The sequence below is a fragment of the Syngnathus scovelli genome, chromosome 19 (genome assembly GCF_024217435.2).
Source record: "Syngnathus scovelli strain Florida chromosome 19, RoL_Ssco_1.2, whole genome shotgun sequence".
Lineage (NCBI taxonomy): Eukaryota > Metazoa > Chordata > Actinopteri > Syngnathiformes > Syngnathidae > Syngnathus > Syngnathus scovelli.
Genome location: NC_090865.1, coordinates 9,194,485 through 9,211,160, shown reverse-complemented (window position 1 = coordinate 9,211,160; position 16,676 = coordinate 9,194,485). Strand labels below are relative to the sequence as shown.

General features: G+C 45.8%; 1 protein-coding gene across 1 annotated transcript; it reads left to right on the top strand.

Annotated features, from left to right (window-relative positions):
• Positions 1-12,846: 12,846 nt before the first annotated feature.
• LOC125987044 (voltage-dependent calcium channel gamma-6 subunit) lies at positions 12,847-16,642 on the top strand. The gene is made up of 8 exons (XM_049751127.1): positions 12,847-12,988; positions 14,065-14,182; positions 14,276-14,504; positions 14,574-14,684; positions 14,742-14,850; positions 15,034-15,108; positions 15,184-15,321; positions 15,407-16,642. The coding sequence occupies exons 2-8, from the start codon at positions 14,103-14,105 to the stop codon at positions 15,616-15,618; spliced, it is 954 nt and encodes a 317-aa protein (XP_049607084.1). The 5' UTR covers positions 12,847-12,988; positions 14,065-14,102; the 3' UTR covers positions 15,619-16,642.
• Positions 16,643-16,676: the final 34 nt, after the last annotated feature.

The following is a 16,676-nucleotide window of genomic DNA, read 5'->3' as shown; positions in this document are numbered from 1 at the left end:
CTGAGGAGGGCCATGGGGTAGTTTAAAGTTAAGTTTTTTTTTAGTAAGGGTTAATCTAAAGTCAGTTTACGTTTCACTCCGACGACGTTTGTCCAGACACGGCTTGATAGAAAAAGTCCCGTAATACTCTCACCAAATGCTTGCATCCTTTCATACCAGGCAGTCAATGGTATATTCAGTATTGTCTGGAAAACTCCACATTCGCTATTAAACACTTCTAGCTTTAGATACATTAGATTGATTAGCTCTCCATCTTCTGTCCCATCAACAGTTTGAGGAGAAACTTTAAGCCGGAAAAAACATCTTCCGCTGGCTGTAATTCTTGAAATCCAAGTTACATTCAGCTCACCTTCTAACCCGTATTCATTGAGAAATTCAGTCAAAACCTCGGGCAGGAGTTAATTTAAAACACCCCAGTCATTTGAGTTCAATGTACCATACGCACCGGCCTGCTCATAGTTGCTGTTGTTTGATCCAGAGCTCTCTTGATTTCTCATAAAGAAAGACAACTCACCAGTCTCATAAAAAAATTTAAATCCCCATAGTCTCCGGTGTTAGATGCCAGCTCCGCTCAAGTTTTTCTGTAGGCCTCTGTTGCATACGCTTTAGATACATCTGTTTCTTCCTAGGGGCATCTAACAAGCCATCAGGACCTTTACGGCAAAGATGGATACTGACCGGCGTTTCTGCTATCATGATTTGAGCTTCAGGTTTGCAGTTTACCACCACAGCTTTAGCTTAGCTCTTTTCTGTGAACTAGCATTACAATACTCTGGCGTAATATACCAACAACAGGTCCAGCCCCTCTCTCAAACCACACCTCTGTGTATCACGTGTTTTTTTTTTTTAATCAGGATATGTTTTAAACTTAGACAACCGTCATAAAAACAGAGGCCTTCATCTATCTCCCTCCAAAAATAAACGATTCCAGCAGGCTCTACCTCATCAGATATCTTTGGCACCAATAATGCCGACTCCACTATTGCTTGTCAAATTACATGCGACAACACCTTGATTTTTTCTCTTTCAGATAACTTTGGCACCATGCTGACGACACTTCAATGATTTTCTCAACAAAACCCCCTTGATCCTCTAAACCAGGTATGGGCAAACTACGGCCCGCGGGCCACATCCGGCCCACGGGACCATTTAATCCGGCCCGCCAACCCTAAATAAATTGTATTATTAAACTTTTTTTTTTTTTTTCGGTCATTTTGCCTGCAATGACTGCGTTTCCCCGGTAGATGGGGAACCACTCGCCTGCGCATTTACTACCGGAAGCCGTGTCAGAAAGCTCGGTGCACACTCACAAGTGCGTGTACGTACTCAGTAGTACGGAAATGGCGCACTCGTGCTCTATTTGTATCAGTGCCGAATTTACAGCGTGGGCTGTGACGACAGCATTCTTGTAATTTGCACGCCGAGCTTTTGGATACAGTTTTACGCTAAAGCCACCCACAAACCTTCCCCTGGAATCCTTCCATTAAAATGAGTCGCCCAAGGAAAAGCAAGGTGGACACTGAGTGCCGAGTGTTTAAAAAGAGTGGCCAATTGGCTCGACGTACGCGACGTGACGTTCAGCCACATGAACATCAACATCAACCCGTCACAGATCTAGGTAAACGGACCAACACCTCGGATCTCTCCTAAGAATTCCCGCAACAAATTTTACTCCAGACTATGACACACTAGCAAAAAAAGGGAGACCAACAACACTGTTCCCACTGAAAATGAAGGGGAGGCTTTCAAGTTTGTTGTAAAAAAATGCATTTTGAATATGATATGTACAAATAGCAGGGATTGAAACTAGTGACCATTCTCATTTTCAAACAATGCCGGATGCTCAAGGACATTGATGCACCACCTGTTTGTGACTAATCTTAACCTGTAAAGTTCTTAAGGCTTACTTTAGGGAAGTGTTTCCCGTTTCCTCACCTCTGTTACCAGGTGTTTGTGAGTTAAAACTCTGCTCTGATTTTCAGATACCCCTCACCGTGTTGCCGTTTTGATTACTTTATTTGGATGTATGCTTTCACCGATTCTTCAAAATGATATATTTGGTCAGAATGTTTGCCGTTTGATGTGATCTCATAAGATAAACATCTTCCATTAATCTGACCTGCAGGCACTGAAGTGATGGAGACTGTTATTCATAATAACAGTGTCGTATTTTATGAGAATCACTGATAGCAGTTTTTTAGGGATTTTTTTTTTCTGTTAATAAATCCATTTGTTTTGATAAAACTTTTTTTGAATATCCATGCTTTACTACCTACTAAAGGCCAAAACCTTTTATGCAATGACCTTTACAGGTCGTTTATATTACTTCACACAAACACTACATCCATCTGCTCCTGGTTCGGCCCCTCGGTCAAAATTTAGAACCCAATTCGGCCCGCAAGGTGTTTGCCCACCCCTGTTCTAAACTATTGTTTGTCAAATTACATGCAACTCTCTTTCAGATACCTTTGGCTAAACTATTTTTTGTCAAATTACATGCGACTCTCTTTCAGATAACTTTGGGACCATGCTGGCGACTCTCACGACCCCCACACTGACACAAACACCCCTCCCCTTCGCCTTCTCAACAAAACGGCCCCCTTCAACCCACACGTACTGGCTGGTAGCAAAGCTAGCTCAGATGCTGAACCTGTTTTGATTCATAAAAATACATGCCCATACATATCCGCATCTAAAAATGGCGCCAGCAAACCGAAATGGCGACAGTCAAAGATGGCGCCGTCACGACTGGCGCCATCTTGATGCCCCCAACCCCGCCCCAATCCAAAAGGGGGTGATTTATGATACCATAATAAGTCATAAAAAGGTCATAAAATTTTATGACCCCTAACTCATATGCATATGAATAGACATCAAGGCTTGGAGCATTCTTCATTTGTGTGTGGTTCCATCTTGTATGTGTTGGGGAGCCTCCAACCGAAGGCTCTTTTTTGTGTACAATATTTACAGAAATTAAATGCTAAATATTTTAAGCTTGCTTGAAGTCAATTTTGCTTTTTTTTATTAAAATTTTATTTTATTATTATTTTTTAAATTATTTAATTTTTATTTCTTAATAAAGTTTAAAGTTATTATTTTTTATGTATGTTATATGATTAAGAAACAAAGTTGTTTGACCAAAATAAGGCCAAAGAAATTGATCAAGTGCAGTAATAACGGTATCACTGCACAAATCATCAGAAAAAAACAACAGTTGGAGTCCAGCATTCACCGCTCTCAAAATAAGGGGGGGTAACATATCCTCACGGGGCCGCCGTGAGGATGTGTTTCCCCCCCCCCTGTAATTTGGTCTAGGAATGAGGGAACCTGTTCAAATTTGCCACACAACCTGAACAGACCCCCAGGAAGACAGAAAAAAAAACAGTTGGAGTCCACGACTCACCGTTCTCAAAATAAGGGGGGGGGGGGGGGACATATCCTCACGGAGCCGCCGTGCGGATGTGTCCCCCCCCCCCCCTGTAATTTGACCTAGGAATGAGGGAACCTGTTCAAATTTGCCACAGAACCTGAACAGACCCCCAGGAAAACAGAAAAAAAAAACAGCTGGAGTCCAGCACTCACCGTTCTCAAAATAAGGGGGGGGAACATATCCTCACGGGGCCGCCGTGAGGATGTGTTCCCCTCTGTAATTTGGCCTAGGAATGAGGGATTCTTTTCAAATTTGCCACACAACCTGAACAGACCCACAGGAAGATAGAAATAAAGGCAGTCGATGTCCAGGACTCACCATTCTCAAAATGGGAGGAGGGCACAAATACTCACGACTTGACATTTTTTATAGAGTTCCTGTTACAATTTTCATCCCCGCTCCCCACCACCTGTCACTTTGCTTGGGACAAAAGGAGGCTTCAGAACTGAAATTTCTTCTCAATTATTCAGTCAAATCAATTCACTCAAATCATTCTCGTTATGAAAGATTTGATCACAAAACGTGTGTGGCTTTTTCTTAAATGTTTGACATTGCTATTGTTGGAAATAATATACTTTTTATCATTGGAATCTATGTACCTACTTTTGTGTGCAAGATTCTCCGCAGTATGTGACCATCAGGTCTCGTGATAATGACTTGGGGGCATATGGCCGGCTAATGACTGGAGTCATTAGCCGCGCTATACAATAAGCCCCATAGTTAGCTAGACATGTACAGATCATGAGATTGTCATGGGATGGTGTTGGAATAATTTTAAGTGAAGCTTTGGCCTGCCAGACCTGGAGGCCTCGCCTTTACGAGTTTATCTTTTCCTTTTCTCTCTTTGTTCCTTTTATGTGATAGGGATGTCTTTTGATCCCTGTCAGCCATTTGTATCATTTCCTGTCCTTATGTTGTCTGTGTGTTTTGGTTCCCGTAAGAGTCCTTCACTAACAATGAGCAGGGCTTATTTGCATAGGTGACATGTTCTTTGTTTGATTCACAGGAACTTCATTCCTTTTCATTTAGATGTAGGTTTGGTTCATAGATTGTAGTTTATCAGACCTATTCTTCTTTGTTAAGGGTTACATACAGTTAGAAGTAGTTGCATAAAAGTTATCCCATATTTACTCAATGTTGGTTTAAGGAACTGCATAACGGTTACCTCACGTTTGCTTAATGTGTGTTGAAATGTTTAGGACAAGTTACTTATTACTATTGTGTGTTAATTACCAAGTAGATAAAGTTAGCAAAGGTCTAGTTGCATTTGTTCCACAGCAAAGCGGCAATCAACGTGCGTCAGGGCATTTGTTGACCTCGAGGACAAGTCAGCCAACTGTGAAGGAAGACAGCTGCGGACGGCCTCTGCGGGGGGTCACGAGCCAACAGCGGAGTGCTAATTCACACCACACTACATTATTTTGCTAATCAGCGTTGCTACAGACACAATCCCCCTCCCTTTAGTGTAGCAACGCCTCTGTAACCAGGGCAACCATAACATTAAAAAGAGGGGCACGTGGAGGAAGGACTCAGAACTGATGGAGGTTGTAACTGAGATTGCTTTCTCTATCGTTCTCCTCGCGAGTAAACCTGTTCTGGTTGTCTTCTCCTCTTCATTCCAGCGAGTGATTTAATGTCTAATCGTATTTAGACCCAACAGATGGCTGAAGCAAACAAAGGTCTTATTTAAGTTGAAGTCATGAGATATAATTATGTCCTTCCTGTCTGGAAACCTACTCGATCATGTACACTTGCCCCTTTGTTTCTTTCTCAATAAAAGGCACGGCTAAACTCGAGAAGCGCGCGGATCTCAGCCACACTTGCTGCGTGTGTCTGGGGTGCGCCCTTCTGCGCAGAAGAAAACGCTAAGCCAAAAAGACCTACCGCCTCTGAGATTGATTTCAGATAAATGTTGTCAACCCAACAGCTATAGTGTCAGCTTTTAATTATATTGCGCTGTCATTTTAAAGCAAATTAATAAATAATTGCTTCAATGACTACCGCCCTGTGGCACTGACGCCCATCATCATGAAGTGCTTTGAGCGGCTGGTCATGGAGCACATCAAGTCCGTTCTCCCCCCCACCATTGACCCTTTCCAGTTTGCGTACCGTGCCAAGCGGTCCTCTGAGGATGCCATCTGCTCTGCCCTCCACTCGGCCCTCACCCACCTGGAGAGAAAGGACTCATATGTGAGGTTGCTGTTTGTGGACTTCAGCTCTGCCTTCAACGCCATTGTGCCGCAGCGACTCATCTGCAAACTCGACGAGCTGGGCCTCAGTACCTCCCTCTGCAACTGGATACTGGACTTCCTCTGTCAGAGGCCTCAGGTGGTGCGTGTTGGCGACAAAATCTCCGCCAGCATCACGCTGAGCACGGGGGCCCCCCAGGCCTGCGTGCTCAGTCCATTGCTCTTCACCCTGCTGACGCATGACTGCACTGCGACCTACAGCGACAACCGCATAGTGAAGTTTGCTGACGACACGACTCTGGTGGGTCTCATCACGAAGGGCGACGAGACTCGGTACAGGTCGGAAGTTGACCTTCTGACCACGTGGTGCAAGGACAACAACCTCCTGCTGAACGTCAATAAGACTAAGGAAATCATTGTTGACTTCCGGAAGGGTCACACAACACACCTGCCGCTGATCATCGACGGTGCTGTGGTGGAGAGGGTGAGCTGCACCAAGTTCCTGGGGGTGCACATCAGTGAGGACCTCTCCTGGTCCGCAAACACCTCGTCACTGGCAAAGAAAGCTCAGCGCCGCTTGTACTTCCTGCGGAAGCTCAGGCGTGCATGTGCTCCTCAGGCAGTCCTGTCTACATTCTACCGTGGCACCATTGAGAGCGTCCTCACCAGTTGCATCGCTGTCTGGGGTGGTAACTGCACTGAACAGAACTTGAAGGCCCTGCAGCGCATAGTGAATACGGCTGGTAAGATTATTGGTGCTTCGCTACCCTCCCTGAAGGACATTTACACCTCCCATGTCGCCCGCAAGGCAACCTCGATTGCCAGAGATGTGATTGTACTAAGTTCATTTTGTTTTTCCTTATTTAATCACTTCACAGGTTTCTTTTATATCAAACAAATGGTTTTAGGTTATTCACCTGACATGTTTCGGCGGTTTCTTCCGCCTTCATCAGAGTGTCACAGATGTGATGGTGACGCGTCTTTATCAGCTGATCGATCGACGAAGGCGCGGCTCACCTGTCAGATTTGACAGGTGAGCCACGCCCTCCGCTGTCTATTCACCTCTCCAGAATGCTGTTCCAGGTTTGAGAGAGCATATAGGCTCCCTCATCCCTGTTGATGGTTCTCGGGCCCCGCTTGCGGATCTCGATAGCCTCCCTGATCCAACGCTGATGTTTATTTTCTTCAGTGCGGATGACTCTGGCCTTCTCCCAGTCCATGATGTGGTTTTCTCTTTTACCGCATTCTGGAGAGGTGAATAGACAGCGGAGGGCGTGGCTCACCTGTCAAATCTGACAGGTGAGCCGCGCCTTCGTCGATCGATCAGCTGATAAAGACGCGTCACCATCACATCTGTGACACTCTGATGAAGGCGGAAGAAACCGCCGAAACATGTCAGGTGAATAACCTAAAACCATTTGTTTGATATAAAAGAAACCTGTGAAGTGCCAGAGATGTGAGTCACCCGGCTCACTCTTTGTTTGACCTTCTGCCCTCTGGGAAGAGGTACAGGAGCCTGCGCTCCCGCACCACCAGACTCGCCAACAGCTTCTTTCTCCAGGCTGTTAGGGCCCTGAACTCGCTACCCCCTTCTGCGTAGCGTGCGGCACTGTTGCGCTATTTTCGGAAATGTCTGCTGTACGTGCACTTGCTCCTTTTTTTTTCTGCTCCTCTTATTTATTTAGTTATTTATTTATTTATTGTTGTGTTATTTATTCATTATTTATTCAGCAAGCTTTTGTTATACTTGTTTACTTGTTTGTCTGTTGTGAGCTGTGTTGTGTCTTGTCACCGTGGGATAGGGGGGAACGAAATTTCGGTTTCTTTGTGTGTCTTTGGCATGTGGAGAAATTGACAATAAAGCTGACTTTGACTTTGACTTTGACTTTAAATGCAACAATATTAATTTGCTTTGAAAATACCTGAGTAATAAAATGGATGGATGAATGATGATCACAATTAAGTATAAAGTCTCCTTTGTAATATATCCTCCTTGTAGCATGTAACGGTACCCAAAAGGAGGAGTTTCTTTGCATTGAGGTTTATGCAAAGAGCTCACGTAATTATATTGTTGCTTTTTGGTGAAGTGAATGAGTGTTCCGTCTGTACGACTGGTCTTTGAATGCACCCCGCTTCAATGGCAGAACGCGGATAAACTTAAAGACATCAAATGAGAATAATTATTTATAAAAATTAAAATTGACTGACGCAAACGTGAGTTCTTCATGTTTTTATTGAAAACAACATAGTGCTGACGCCGTACGACGCCGTACGTCATCGGTTTTTCGCTTTCCAAACAAGGCGTGCGCGCTTCCGCGGCAGGTGGCACAAAATCTCACGGGGGAACCAACTCTAGCACACCTGTACTGCACTTCAAGTTGAAGTTGGTGTCTTCTGGTGGACAACCCTTGCTACTGCACGTCTACGAGCCAACCACAGTAAGGCCTGCACTCGCATTCACACACACACACACACACACACCCACACACACACACACACACACCACGCACACGCATACACACACGCACGTTCCTTGCTCTTTGTCACGATCGTCCACTTGAACTAAACTTAGTACTGTCCTAGGTGCAATCAATCACAATTAGGAAAAGAAATTCTGAACATAAAATATGCATACAAATGATCAGAAAATCAACTTAGCAAATTTAGCTTGTCCAATATTAAATCAAACAAATTAAATGAGAAATATAATTTGGCAGTTAAAACATAAGCAAACATCCATCCATCCATTTTCTGAACCGCTTAGTCCCCACGGGGGTCGCGGGCGTGCTGGAGCCTATCCCAGCCGTCATCGGGCAGTAGGCGGGGGACACCCTGAACTGGTTGCCAGCCAATCGCAGGGCATACAGAGACAGACAACCAATCACACTCACACCTAGGGACAATTTGGAGTCTTCAATCGGCCTACCAAGCATGTTTTTGGAATGTGGGAGGAAACCGGAGTGCCCGGAGAAAACCCACGCGGGCCCGGGGAGAACATGCAAACTCCACACAGGGAGGGCCGGAGGTGGAATCGAACCCGCACCCTCCTAACTGTGAGGCGGACGTGCTACCCAGTACGCCACCGAGACGCCCATAAGCAACCAGAACCTCATTATATATTACCCCTTTTTCCCCCCCAATACTGCTCCCAGGTGTCCACAACAAAAAACTATTGAAAATTAACCAAAATAATAAAGCCCTGCTATTAAATAAAGCAATTAACTAAAAAAAGAACTAGTAAGTGTCATTTTTACTTATTAGAGCTATACAATTGCAGCGTAGAAGGGTTATTTTGATCTTGGGTTGGATATGCGAAGGACACCATTGCTTACTGTTGTGTTTTGTTCGGGTAGGGTGGCCAGATTTGGGTTTTTTGTGGGTGGGGGGTCATTTTTGGGGCGTTTTGGGTGGGGGGGTCATTTGTGTCATATTTTATTGGCCCGAATAACACAAAACAACATATATACAATAACAAAAACATATTTACACTTATAAAAACATATTGTTGGATTTGGTTCACAATTTAGGAAGCGCACTATCCGTGCCTCACAGCAAAAGGTGCCAATCACCTGTTATCCAACTTTTGTCATTTTGTACGGACTTATGTGAAGTTTTGTGTGTGACATCATCAATTTGTTAATGTTCCCTGACTATGCAAAGTTCTTACTCACCACTTACCATGTATTTGTTTGTTTGTCACATTCTTAGTTTAATTATGCTTCCGACCGTAGTTTTCATTATTAGTCAAAACATTTTCTTTCTGTCCAGAACATTCAATAGTAATCCAAGGCTGGGGTCTAGCATTAGGCAAAATACGACGTCACATCAAGCATTAATCAAAACATAAGATCTAATAAAGTACAAAACATTCTTAGACACCTTGGGCCGTGTCCGCGAATTAGAATAACATCAGGCATGCGCACTTGCTCCTTTTTTGCTCCTCTTATTTATTTATTTATTTATTTATTTATCTATTTATTTATTTATTTATTTAATTATTTATTTATTGTGTTATTTATTCATTATTTATTCAGCACGCTGTTGTTATACTTGTTTACTTGTTTGTCTGTTGTGGGCCATGTCTTGTCACCGTGGGATAGGGGGGAACGAAATTTCGGTTTCTTTGTGTGTCTTTGGCATGTGGAGAAATTGACAATAAAGCTGACTTTGACTTTGACTTTGAAACAGTTCCTTAATGGTCGTTATGCTATTCAGGCAATTTATCAACAAACATTTGTTATTTCAACAGATCATGAAGTTATAAAAACCTATGTCATCACCATATATGTATATATGTCTAGTTATGTCTTCTTTATTGGTTTGGTGTGCAGGTATAATTATATGCTTAAAATGTTTCTTTTATTGATTTAATATGTGAATATAGTGATAATAATAATATAGTAATATATATATATATAGTAATAATATAGTGAATAGGTTTGAGCATATCTGTTTTTGTAGCTAGGCAGGACTTTTTGCATTTCGACCCCATTCCTTCTATATATATATATATATATATATCCATCCATCCATCCATCCATTTTCTGAACCGCTTAGTCCCCACGGGGGTCGCGGGCGTGCTGGAGCCTATCCCAGGCGTCATCGGGCAGTAGGCGGGGGACACCCTGAACTGGTTGCCAGCCAATCGCAGGGCACACAGAGACAGACAACCAATCGCACTCACACTCACACCTAGGGACAATTTGGAGTCTTCAATCGGCCTACCAAGCATGTTTTTGGAATGTGGGAGGAAACCGGAGTGCCCGGAGAAAACCCACGCGGGCCCGGGGAGAACATGCAAACTCCACACAGGGAGGGCCGGAGGTGGAATCGAACCCGCACCCTCCTAACTGTGAGGCGGACGTGCTACCCAGTGCGCCACCGAGCCGCCCCTATATATATATATATATATATATATATATATATATATATATTTAATTTATTTTTTGTCACTCACACACACTTCACACCGTCACACACACATTCACACCGTCATATGTGGGAATCGAACTCACGGTGTCGGCACACAAGACAAGCAAGTGTACCCCTACACCATCAGCCACGCCCCTTACAAAAACATATGTATACACTGATTTTTTTTTGTTTTATAGTGGTACACTAAAAAAAGATAAAAATATGGCCATTGGTGAAAAAAATTTGGCATTGCATTGGCATTTGAAAAAATTAAAGGGCTCCACTTCAGTTCTCCTGTTGTGGGATGCGTTGGCACCTTTATTAGCCACAGACACGTGTGACTAGACTTGAGGAGAAGGGCATGACTTATTTGCAAACGATACAAAAAAAAAAATGGAATTGAGTGAAATGGAACGGAATGTCAATTCGTCGACAATGTATATATGTAATGAAATATCATTGCTAACAAACAAAAAGGTCTATTTGATGGTCAAAATTTAGAGGACTTTTGGCCCAGTTGGCAAACCTACACAGTACAGCGTGGTATGATTGTGGTAGGAGATTCCTTGGGCCTCGTTGGCAACGAATTAGATAGGCGTTATGATCTCCACAATTTCAGGTAAGTTATCTTACTTATAATACTATAGCACCGCTGTCTCTCTCTCTCTCTCTCTCTCTCTCTCTCTCTCTAGGTAGTTATTGTTGACAAGAGAACACTTGAGCGACACGATAGCATCAATTACGAGGCAACTGACGTGAAAGTCAATCATAGATGTTTGAATGTGTTACTTAGGATTCCTAACTCCAGATAAGATAGGATGTCCAAAGATAAGATAAGATAAGATAGGATGTCCTAAGATAAGATTCCTAAACGGAGTTAGAATTTGCTTTCTGTAATACCAAACTGGAAAAAAATCTTATCTCCACTCGTCCTAGCTTAACTTTTAACTTAAAATAGGAAGTTTTCTGTAATACTGTCAGGGACAGAGACAGGGCGACCAAATGCAGCACGATTCTTCATTGAAAAGGGGAAAAGGGGCGTGGCTGTGCAAAAGAGCGCAGCGCGTAGTCGTGGTCGGGGCGAGCAAGTAGTTGGGCCAGGCGGCGATCGGAGCGTGGTCAAGGACGAGCATTGACTCGGGGCAGGCGGCGATCGGAGCGTGGTCGGTCAGCTTATGTAAGCGGTTGGCAACAGAGAAAATGGCGCTGGCTGATAGGCATAATGCACAGGGCGCAAATGGGTACCATATAGGAACGAACTGACAAGGAGTGACTGGATGACAAGGTTTAAATAGAGAGACTGCCAGCTGTGGGTGATTCAGCTGATTGGGGCGTGGCCGAGTGGCAGGTGACGCAGGGCGTATTACAGAAAACTTCCTATCAGGCTTTGAAACCCTAATTCAAAAAACGCTTAATTGAAAACCAACACCCTAGGTTCAAGTCTCGCTTGGATCAGCTACTACACGCCACCTCACACTTCTCGACACACACTAGCCGCCTCCTGCACCCCCCACTGAGGTCAGTTCTGATGTCATTAACAGGTGGGCGTCAGAAATAGACTTACACACACACACACGCACACTCACGCACGCACGTACACACACACACACGCACGCACGCGGACACACATACAACCCCCTCTCGCTCAGATGCGCACAAAGCAGTTCAGCAGCTTGTTGACATCATTGTTGCGTTGTGAGTGCTTACGAGGGAGGACAATGAAAGTTATGCGAGTAGTGTAAACACATGGGGGTCACATGACTTCAACTAAATACTTTGTACCCACTCTGTGACGCAATTCCGACCCCGCAAATTAGATTCCGATAAATGTGCTGCCTTGCACTTGTATCAGATGAACTTCAAAAAGCGCTAACAAAGTCACTGTAGTGTATGTGTGACAGCAGCAATATTGAAAGTTTGAGATTCCAGCAGCCAAAAAAGAAAAATGCAGAAATGACGTTTCTGTATAGCAAATTGTGCGGGCTTGAGACTTCATCGGCGCCCCGAGATGAGGGTCCAAGTCGTTCCGGGACCAAACTTTTTGCTACCCAGTCAGTGAAAAAACAAAAACAACTCATAAAAGAGCGACTGACTTGACTTGATAAAATAATCATCCCGGCTTGTACCTTAAAAACGGCAGAGTCGGGTCTCTTGTATTGAAATATTTGCTCGAAAGTCAAAGTGGAAAAATTGACCAAACGGCTCATATCGCAACGAGGTGGCAGCTGGCCTGCGGGGGGCCGTGATGGCGGCGGCCCCCCGCCTGGCGCCGTTCCAGATGGCCCCCACGGGGCGTCTTTCCGCTGGCCTATATTTGGAGCAATCGAGCGCTCCGGATATTTTGAGCCTCCCGACACGTCACGGGGCGTTTGCCGCCGCCGACGGCCGTCTTCGACCGCCGTCGCTCTAATCGCCGGCTTCCTCTTTGTCAGATGCCGACGCGCTTCCACCTCAGGTAAGCGAGTGCGTGAAGTGGAATGGCCGTGAAGTGGATTGGCCATGCTGTGTATGCGTGCATGACATTTGAGGGTTCTGCACTGGAATACGGCTTCCGCGTTCACCTGGCATGTTGGCGTGGCGCAAAAAAACACGCGGCTCTCTGAGCACATGTTGGCTTCCGGAGAGCTTTGCGACAACGATGCCCGACAACCAGGTCTGAGGTTTCATCTCGATGAGCCCCTGACCTTGGTTGATGACCGGTACCCTGGTGTCTCCCGGCGACTTTGTGGCTTTATTTTTCAAATGAGTTTTCAAAGCGGGTTTGTTCGCTTCCCCCAGTTGTTTTGAAAGCCGCTTTGTCATCGTTGAGTCGCGTTTTTGCGCTCAAACGAAAGCTCAACGACGATTGTCATGAAGTCAAGTCCGAGTTGCAAAAGACCTTCCTCCTTTTCCAGGACGCCCACTTCAAAGCCCGTCCATTATCCATAGACAAAAACGCAAACATAAGACTACTTTTGCTGGATGGACTTTGGCTAAGAAGCATTTTGTTTTGATTTCAATAACGTGCTGTTGTTGGTTTTCCAGTTTGAGTGTTTGTTGCTGTTAACGCAAATAATCTCGGTTTCCATATGACCCACTGGCGACCGATCCAATGCTTGTCGTTGACCGGTCGACCGCTCCATTTTTTGTTTGTATGTGGCCTGTGATTAGCCGATGTACAGTTCAGAGTGTAGACCGCCTCTTTGTTGAAACCTTGAAATGACAGACGATGTTCCTTTTTTGCCACGGTGATGGTTTTGGCTTTTTATTTTCCCGGCCGCAGAAAGTTGTGAAGTGGTTGCGGGAGGACTGGTCGCCGGCCACCGAGGCAGCGCAGCCACGCGCTCCCGAAATAGCGCCCCTCCGCTTTTGATTTCAGCTCGTTGAGACAAGACGTTCCGCTGGCATAACTTCCTCAAATTAGCTCGCTCGGGAGACACACCAGAAGCCGCAGCTTCTCGCCTCGGCTCATTTGCTACTAATTGATACTCTGGGTTGGTTAGACGTCTTCCCATTGGATAAACGTAACCTTTCTTGTGTTTTGTCTTCCAGGAGTTGTTGCTGAAGGTTCCCTCCATGATTTGGTCACCATGACTGTTTTGTTCGAGCTGCCTTTTTGTCCTCACCAAAAGGCGCATGTCCGCCGTTTGACGCATATGCTGACGTTTTTGTAAACAAGCTTTTTCCTTCGCGCAGTCTTTTGCCTTTTTTTTTGTGAATTGTATTTTGATATTTTGATCATTTTTTGCCTTTTTTTTGAGAGTTGCTTTCAAATTTTGGCTTCGATGATGTGGTCCACCTTCCTGGTGACGGACGAGGAGGGCCGTGCGGCAGGCCCGGCCGCTGCCCACTCGGTGGGAGTCGTGGGCGGCGGCGGGGGAGCCCAAGGCATGGGCGGCCTGGCGGGCCTCATGAGTGGACGCAGCACATTCGGCGGCAACAAACGCCGCAGGGCCGGACACCACGCCATGACAGAGGCACAGGAAGGCAAGGTGCGTTGCCGTTTGGCCACTTGGCTTTTCTATGTAGTTGTTGAAAGATGTGGTGTGCACTGCGCGCAGATTAAGCTGGCATTCTTCGTGGCTATCGTGGGTGTCATCCTGACCGTGCTGGGCGTGGGAACCGAGTTTTGGGTGGAGCTGGCGCCACCCAAGAGTTTCTACGGTAACCAGGTGAGCCCGGGGGAGTTGGTGGGAGTTGTGTTTGGTGGCCTGACTTTGTGTGCCCAGACATGTCCGGCCATGCATTTTGGCCTGTGGAAGGCCTGCAGCAAGACGCTATGGGTGGCTGACATCGACCCCGACAGGGAGAGCTGCGGGCCCGCCGAGCTGCCCGGAGGTAAGCGCGCTTTCACGCCTGAAAACAACTTTGGCCCTTTTTGGGGAGAATTAATGTCTTTTGATGATGTTATTTAGTTTTTTTTTCTTTTTTTGTAAAATGTATTCTGAATAGTTTGAATATTTCCAGAAAATCATTCAAATATTGGATTTGGATCACATTTTTGAGGTGTGTTTCTTTCAGAGTCTAACTGCACGTACTTCAAGTTCTTCACAACGGGCGAGAACACCGTCATGTTCCACAAGACCACGCACAAAAGTCAGTCAGGATGCGCCAATTGAAAGGCCTCATCCCGGCCTGCCTTTTGGTGACAGCTTCCCTTTTTTATGGCAGGCCTGAGCATGGCGTCGGCCATGTTGTCGCTTTTCAGCGTGGTGCTGATGGCGATGGGCGCCATCTGCATCACCATGGCACTCAGCAAGGAAATAGTCTTCTTCCTCAAGCCCGCCTCGATCTGCTTCGTCCTTTCTGGTAAGGGCTGCGCAGGACAGAGCCGTTGTCTGCTCTGCGTGCGGCGCTGCATCTTGGGTTTTTGTGCCCCCTCTCTCCCCCTCAGGAGTGCTGGCGCTGCTGTCCCTGCTGGTCTTCCAGCAGTCGGTATTGTCCCTCCTGGCCAGCGACCACTTGGTGCCGCTGCACCACAACTTCTCCTGGTCTGCGTCGTGCGTGGGCTGCGCCGGCGCCATCTTGATTGTAGGCGGGCTCCTCTTCCTGCTGCTGGCGCTTCCTTTCAGCCCCTGGCAGAGGTGCCACAGCGCCGCCAGCTAGTGGCGGGGTGGCGCTACCGCACGTGGCATCGCCGCAGCCGCCTTGGCGTGGACGTCATCACGGCCGACATACTCCAAAAGCGCATTGATTCCATTTGCTACTAGTGCTGAATTGTCCATTTGACAGACTTTTACACGCCTCGCATCTCCTCCCTCACTCGACAGACAATTCAGCGCTCTAGTAGAACCACATGAGCTTTTCCTGCACTACCAATGGCGCTTTTGGCCTACTCCACCTCAATGAAGTATCTATCACCTCTGCTGCATGACGAGGCCCAACCGTCCGCATGTGTTACGCACAAGTAGCATCCTTCATTCTCCAAGAGATCCATTTGGAGTCCATGTCCTGGCGCACCTTTTGGGCTTGGTGCTAGTGAGGAAAAACCTTGCACCCTCCAACTACTAGTGAATCACTCAATGTTGTCTCGTAGCTACTCGTGAGCTTACTGACACATGCCTACAAGTTGGGTGGGGTGAGTTCTGTGTTGTTCAAAGAACACAATAGTTTGCCAGGAAAGTTGAGTTGAGGATTAGTGGGCCTAAAGTGGCACTCGCAGTGTAGGGAAAGCCGATCTTCTCATCTCAGAACTCAAACCTTTTCTTGCGAGTAAAACATTTTCTCGGGACTACTTTTGCAATCGCTTGCTGTGTCCGCCTTTGAATTTGGACACGGCCGTTGATTCGCTTTTGTTTCTGCTCGCCACATCTGACAAATGGGAGGCAAGACGATGCACGTCCACGCTCGCCTCCGTAAAAAAGTCTTAAGCACACAAACAATCCTGCCTCGCTTCAGTCGTCCGGCGTCTGAAATTGGAAGCTCGCCATTGCAAGTTCGACCGGACTTGCTTGCATTGCTAGCGAGCTGATGGAGAGAACAGAAAGTCTTCAAAGTCTTAGATATCAAATACATAAATATACTTTTGTGTATATTGGATGCGTGTCGGCACCAAATTGGTTTTGCTGTGTTCGGCGTCATCTTTGTAGCGTCTGTGTATAAGACGATCATAAATGTGTACAAGAAGAAAGCGTGTTTCAAAATTCTTTTCACAACAAAACAGA